The 7739-nt window shown below is 44.2% G+C and overlaps 1 protein-coding gene across 1 annotated transcript in view; it reads right to left on the bottom strand.

Annotated features, from left to right (window-relative positions):
• The window catches only part of xylt1 (xylosyltransferase I), an 82707-nt gene that overhangs the window by 37501 nt on the left and 37467 nt on the right, over positions 1-7739 (bottom strand). The window contains exon 2 of the mRNA XM_032542244.1: positions 599-1190. Within this exon, the coding sequence (XP_032398135.1) occupies positions 599-1190 (592 nt within the window). The remainder of the gene's footprint in view (positions 1-598; positions 1191-7739) is intronic.

Here is a 7739-nt window from a genome sequence, read left to right as displayed (position 1 = left end):
TCAATGTTAATGAGATATTTACAACGGCAATGTACCTACATCTCCCGATATTTACTGACGTTTGCCTCCCTACGTTACCCTTTGGACTTTGGATGGAAGGAGGAAGGAGCGCTGCAATAAGAAGGTCTTAAAGGGGCTGTACTCAAAATACTAAAAGAAATTGGACTAGGATTGGGAAAAGGTGATTGACGGTCACAAATGTGCCATGCACAAATGAAAGTAGAGCAGCGTCTGAATAACAATGTGATAACAGTTGTGGGGTTATTTCCTTATTAAATCCTGACTCTACACTTTTTATGAGTTACGCCCTCAATAAATAGTAACATTGGATGTTTTTATTCCACCCATTAACTTCAATTATGGTCATGAAAATGTTATTTTATAGAGAAATACTTTGTCAGATGTTGTATAAAACATGGTTTCACATAACATTCAATAACCAGGTGCCCCATGATTGGAAAGCTTAATAGATATCGACCCATTATGTGAGACAATTTGTGTGCAGAATACGAAGTAACTGCACTAATCACACAGACGTAACCATTTGTATTAAGAGATATCAAATAATCAATCAAATGAATCATAATGTTGGACTTACCCTCAAGGGGGCAGTAGCGAGTGACCTTCTCAGGCATTAACTGCCCTTCCTTGTGTCTGCAGTACACCTCAGCTATCTGTTGCCGGCACTCCTTGCTCTTGGCTCTGGAAAGAGCTGAAATGGCTTCCTTCCCACTGATCTCACACTTGGGTGGCTGGTCGTAGGTCACCTCCAGTGGCGCTGCAGTTGCCTGCCTCTTGTGCGGGTGCTGATGTCTGTGCTGTGACTGGGCCTGCTGGGCCTGTGAGGCACGGTAGTGTTGGTGCGACACTCCCGCGACGCCCTGATCACCTGGGTAGGAGGCATTGTTGCCGACTGCCAGCGGCTGGTGGCCTACAGGCAGCACTTCGTTTGAGCTGCGGCCCAGACTTGGGGAGCTGTCCCGCCACGCCTGCTGCTGGGAGTGGGCCTTCTGCTGCAGATGCTCCCGCTGTTGCTGCTGCTGCTTGCTGCTGGTGGCCCCTACAGACTGCCGGTGTGAGCGTGCACCAAAGTTACTATTGTCTATGTTCTCAAAGTCTTTGGGCACAGAGTTCTCGTTGTTGCTATCCACTCTATTTTTCTCCTTTGGGCGGTGCGAGTAATATCCATCCTGCATGAAAAAAAGAGAGAACAGGAGGAGGAAGACAAGGGAAGTGTTGGGTAATTGGTGAGGAGTGAGAAAAAGAGGAGGGAGGACACGCACAAGAAAAACAAGATCAGAATTGAGTGAGCGCAGTGCATATCAAATGTCGGATTAACAATCAATGTGGCATGTATGAGTGGGCAGCGCTGCATTGAACCGCGAGGCATGAAATGAAGTAGTAAGGTATTGAGTGTGAGGACTACAAGGTGCAACCTCACTGGAGGTGATGCAGGGCCGAGGGCTCTGCTGCTCCGTGCAATCATCAGATTAGCCCCATTTTCAATTAAATTCTCCCTCAAATGGGCCCAGCACTCCGTAAACAGATTACCAAGAAGGGATAAAGGGCCAGAATATGACTGTGAGTTTGTGTGGGTGTTTTGTGTTTATGGGCGCGTGTGCATGCATGTGTACAATTCCTTTTTCACTGAAGTCACATGAGAATGTGAAGAAATAATAGTGGTGTGGCATGTAACTGGAAAGGCTTCACTTGTCAGTGCCGTGCGTCTGCATATGCAAGATAGTGTGTGTGTGTGTGTGTGTGTGTGTGTGCGTGTGTGCGTGTGTGTGTGCATGTGTGAGCGTCTGAATGTACAATTTACCTCATCTTTCCAGTAGAAAGAGGGAAAAGGGTAATGAGTGAAAGTGGGAAATGCAAGGCGATGGAGCGCTGACACGAGGCATGAGTTCTGCTCCCAATAAGCGCTGGCTTGTTCCAGTGAAATGTGCCATGATGCATCAAACGGAAAACTAAGAAAGCTGCCTGGCTGCCACACCACTGTTGCACACCTTACTTGACATACAAAAGGAAGAGGCGGAGGGGGAAAAGTGAGGCGGAACGGAACTACAAACAGCATCCGAGGAAAGACAGAGCTCGTAACAACAGGGATCCCTGGTGTGTTTCTCCATTTACAAGACACAGAAAAAGGAAAGGAAAAAGGGTGAGTGAGAGCTAAGTGCAATATGAGGTATGTGGGACAGAATGGAAGTCGGAGAGGTGACAGATACATGGGAAGCAAGTGAGATGCCATTGTGAGCCAGACACTCAGCATAGAAATGTTTCTCCACCCCTAAAGCCAACCTTCCCTCTCTGCCAACACCTTGTACCAGCACAATTACATAGGTGGCTGGATGACACACTTTCACACTCAAAGAGACCGGGGGGGGGATGATATTTTAGAAGTGAAATAAGGACCAAAAAACAGGATGATAAACAGAGAAGGACACAAAACAATATTGTCATTGTCAGCTCCTTTTAGGCTGCTTTCTTGGCAGAGGTCTGATACCTTTAAGCTTATGGCTCTCCTCTCCTCTCCAACTATTCTCAATTCTTTCCTTCCCCCTCTTCTTCCCTTCACACTTCTCTTCACACATCCCAATTTTGCTGTGCTCACCTCTCATCCCTTCTGCTCCACATCTCGCTCCCCTTCCCTCATCATCTGTTGCCTATTTCATGTCTCTCGCACCACCTTTTCTCCCTTCCCTCGCCTTCTCTCGCCTTTATTCTCAACTTCATCTCTGCTCCTGCCTGTTATAACCTCTCCCTTTCCTTCCTTTCTTCACCCTGCCTAGTTTAAACAGACCATGTTGTCTGATTGGCAGAACCTGCTAATCCTGCATGTAACAGCTGCTTAGGCCAGTGATCACCTAAAAAGAAATCCCTACTTTCCGAGTTTCAAAGGGAATGTGTAAGGGGGCTAATCCATGCAGTGCAAGTCACTGGATGTTTGCAGAGGTAAAATGAGTCTGTGTGCTTTCACGATTATGTGTGTACAGTGAGTGGCTTTTTTCCCCCAAAGTGTTCATGTGTGTCTGTGTGTGTTTAAGAGAGAGAGCGACAGCAAGTAAAGTAGAGGCAGCATGTGTTTGCCCTAGAGAAACGGATAGCCTACTCTCGCTTTGAGTCCCACTGCAAGAGACATGAGAAGATGAGGGACACAGTTAAATTGCAAAAATTCCCAAGCGAGAAAATGCTTAAAACAACAGCGGCCAAATGTTCCTCAACCCATCTTGATGAAACAAATCTACTTTGCTTACAGCACATAGACACTAAACATTAGCCGATGAAGCATTGTCTATATTTTCTTATTAATCAATTCATAAAAATCATCAAAATATACAAAATCTTTAATAAGGTATGCTAGGTTTACCCACATTCCCACAACGAGGCCAGCTGAAGCTTCCTTGAGGCATGTCTGTCTGTACTGTATATAACAAAAGAAAGGGTTGACACAGGGCAGGATCACATACTATTTTAGGATCAGTTAATCTATTGTTTTTAGTAATTGTTTAGTCAAAATAAGATCAGAATACGTCACAATTTCACACAGCCACATTTATTGCTGTATTTTGGAAGTGGAGGTGTCCCACCTCACCTATTTTTTTCTTTTTAGAAAATGTAATATTAGGAATATTAGAAGAAAAAGTTTGACAATATGGGCAATACAATTCTTTACTTTCTTGCCGGGAGTTAGACAAGAAAATAGATATCAATCTCATGTCCGTGCTGTAAATATGAAAGTGGAGCAAGGAGATGGTTTAGCTTAACATAAAGACTGGAAACAGGAAAACAAAAAACAAAAAAAAAGCTACCTTGTTGCTGTCCAGAGGTAACAAAATCTGTTTGTTTAAACCATAGACTGTATATAAAGATGATGTGTTTTCACTTTCTCCCACTTTACAAAAGTGAAGCTTGCTGTAACCAATCAGAGCACTACATTGCAATGAAAACCTTTTAAGTTTTTGTAAAAAAAACGCACAATTATTCACAATCAGGTGATCTTTTGTCCTACCAACCCTCCAAAACCCAAAGATATTTAATTCACAATCACGATCAGAAAGACCTTTTGATAAGCTGGAACCAGCAAATGTTTGCTTATTTTGCTTGATAAATTAGTCATCAACAACTACTCAAAATCTAAAATTAATCAAGAATTTTAGCAACTGACTCACTGAATTTTAGCAATAGATTGCTGTGTGTGTGTGTGTGTGTGTGTGTGTGTGTGTGTATGTGTGTATATATATGGGGCAAGCAAAGAGCATCACAAAAATGTTGATTTGTTCCAAATTAATTGAGATAAGAGTTGAGGTTAGCCCCCATGTGGCCCTGAAGTGGAAATGAGTTGTATTTGTAAACAGCCACTAAGGAGATTCCTCTGAATAAACAATCTTCACACTGTGCTCCCACATCCCTCCTTCTCCCCCTCCTCCTGTGAGCAAAGGATTCCAGTGTTGCTCTTTAAGCTCAGGGACTGGGTTTTAAGCAGGAAGCGGCGAGGCACAGAATTAATAGTGGTGGCAACCATTGAAGATAGGAGCTGCGGTGGACTGCAGATGGAACTGGGGGTAGCTATCGATTGTTACAGGGGATACGTTTTCTACTCCCTGGGAGTGTCAAGGCCATGGAGGCTATGCCAGGATAGCCTGGCATGCGGTTTGCTGGTTGCACACACACACACACACACACACACACACACACACACACACACACACACACACACAAAACACACACACACACACACACCACCTCCTTCCATGAGAAGTAAGGAAAAGGCAGAGGGGGTAACACACACAAACACACACACACACACCACACACACACACACACACACACACACACACACACACACACACCTCCTTCCATGAGAAGTAAGGAAAAGGCAGAGGGGGTAAACGTTAATATCATCCATCCATGGTAGGTACATTTAGAGACAGGTCTGTGGGGCTGAGACTTTCAGCGCCCCCCCCCCGGGAATGGTTTAGTCGTTTTCTCAATACAGAGCTGGCCCTTTCCACTTTCCCCCCATTTCCGCTGCCACAGGGGGAAATATTTCACCTGTCGTTTTTTTCCTCTTCCTCTCTCCTTTTCTTCATTCCCCCCAGCTTGTGCAGAGAGAGAGAGAGCAAGAGAGAGAGAGAGAGAGAGAGAAGGAGAGAGAGAGAGAGAGAGAGAGAGAGAGAGAGAGAAAAAGCAATCTCTCTCTTAGCACCTGTCCAGCTTTACCCCTCTCCTCCTCCCCTGGCCCACGAATCTTCCCCGCTCTAGCAAGGAAAGCAGTTCATCTGCTTTGCCCCCCCCCCGCCACTCCTCCCTAATGCCATCATTTGCTGTTGCAGTCTCATGGTAGATTTGAGGGAGAGCAAGGTAGCAGCACATATCAGTTTCACCCCCCCCTCCCAGCCCGCTCCCTTTAAACGACATCATTTCTAAGGGGCCGAGCTGAGATAAGCTACCGCGTGTGTCAGCAGTGTGCACTCCGTCAACACAAGCTGGTGTACAGACAGCCATGCAACATAAACATACGTACGTTTATTAAGAAATACAGTACTTCCTATGTGTAAGAAGGTGGGTGTTGAGTCATGTCAGCAGAGTGCAGGCCAGCTTCTTCTACGACCTGCCTGCCATGTGGCTAACGAGCTCAGATTAATTACCTGGACTGTATCCCGGATACTCTAAGCAAGATGTGGCGTCTGGCATGACACGGGAGTCGGATACACGGACAGACGTAGTTCACAGCTGCTCTTGCACCTTAGGACACCTCACGGAGATATGAGCCAGGATAGAGCGGGGACGACCTAAATGCTTAGTGACTTCTTAGAAGTATTACTTACCATAGCTTATCAGCTGTGGAGTCTGGGGGCGAGAGCAGCTGCTCTTTTCTGCTTTTTTGGATTTACAATTTAGGTATCCAACACAATGCCAAAAGATTTAAAAAATAAGAAGACAAAGTAGTCTGGCTATCACCAGACCAAGCCAAGCTCAATTGATTTGAGATTGAGCGATGGTCTAGGGGGTCTGCTCTGTATTTTCTCTGTACAAGATACGGGACCAACGGGCATAGTTCAAAAGACTCTGTACGCAAATGGATAGTCCTTCAACCAATCAGACCAACAATGTGGGTGACGTAGAAGCGACAGCAGCATCAGCGGGTTGCTGCGCCTTGGTGGCGTTCGGTGGCCGCTATGTTGAATGTAAACAAGAAGCTGTTTGGTTGCTTCTCTATCGTCAATATGTTGAACCCGCCAATAGCGCGCCAGGGAGATAAGGAGATGGTTCCCACAAAATTGTGAACGGAAGCAGAAGAATTAAACCTGCAGGTTTCCAGACTGAGCTGCAGGGCAAAGTCAAATCGCCGGCAGAGTAAGAGAGGTTTACCCAGAGTCCAAAGACAAAAAAGACTGAGCTTCCATTCAGTTCAATAACAAATGGCGTACAGTAAAGAGTTTCAAAAGGTCTAAACTTTACCTGACAAAAGGAACAATCAAGTTAAAAACAGGGTGAAGAAATACAGAAATGAGCTACGGAGATGTATTTTTTGATTCTGTAAGAGATGTTGTGCTTTGGTTCACTTTCTAGGGTAGAGTTGCTGCTACTGCTTTCTTTCTTTCCCCCTTCTTTTTGTCAAACCGTTCAATCCCCTTCTCCCCCAACAGCTAAAACCGGAGGAATGCTGGTCACATGAAATGTAAGTGTGTAAGTGTGTGTGCACGCAACAAGGCATGATTAGGGGCAGCTCTGAATGGACCGTTTGGGTTTGGTATGCACAGAAGCCATTTGCTCTGTGACAAGCCCTGGAGCAAAAGTGGTGAAAAGGATGTGTGTCTTTCTGTGTGTGTGTAAATGTGCTACAAATACCTGGAGAAGACAGACATCAAGAACCTCTGAAAATTACTTAAAAGCTTTATGTTTACGGTGAATACAATTTAAAAAAAGGATTCATAATCTGAAAGCAAGCAAAAACATGAACAAAATGCCTCTCTTCTAAGAATCACTTCAAACAAACAATTTATGTACAATTGGCTTCTTTCGGTTAAAACCACTCAACAAAGATCCAAGTCTTCCAGAGACAGTAGTTGTGTTTCCATCCGCACGTTTTTATCCAAAAAGTCATATCAAATGAAAAATGCCTTATGGAAACAGCAAAATTCAATGGAATTTCATGAATGATTTTATCTTGATTGATATGTGGCTTATGACATAAACGCTGATGGAAACGTTATTTGCCTAGTAAATAATGATTTACAATTAAGTTTTAGGTCATTTTATGGTTGCAACCTGCCACAAAACGAAGAAGTTTTAGCTAATTTTCGCACAGTATTTTCGCTCTGTTTGCACACATGAAGGGTGTCAACAAAGATGTAAGTTGACGAACGAGGAGATAAGAGACTTTTTGAATTTAATTTATCAGGAACTCACGAAGTAAATGGCCAACCAAAGGTTACGACGAGCCGTGGAACGTCCTCCGGAGTAAATGGAAGGCGCTCAAACTACAATACATGTCTCAAAAAAGAGTTGTCTTGCAGCGGTGCCAGAGGAAAAATAAAAGGCAAGTTGCATCTGCATCATCATAGTGATGTGCTGATAGCGTTGTTGTTTTCTTATTATAGCTTGATATGTCGCTATCAGCTAGCATATTAGCTCTACAACTTGTGCAATATTGATCATTTGTTGGCAGACGACGCAATCCATTTTGTCTAGAAAAACCATGTTGGCAAATGTTTGCTTGAATGTTGTGTGAT

Source organism: Etheostoma spectabile, chromosome 2, assembly GCF_008692095.1.
Source record: "Etheostoma spectabile isolate EspeVRDwgs_2016 chromosome 2, UIUC_Espe_1.0, whole genome shotgun sequence".
Taxonomy (NCBI): Eukaryota; Metazoa; Chordata; class Actinopteri; order Perciformes; family Percidae; genus Etheostoma; species Etheostoma spectabile.
The sequence above is the reverse complement of the archived record's forward strand: the minus strand, read 5'-3'. Positions and strand labels throughout refer to the sequence as shown.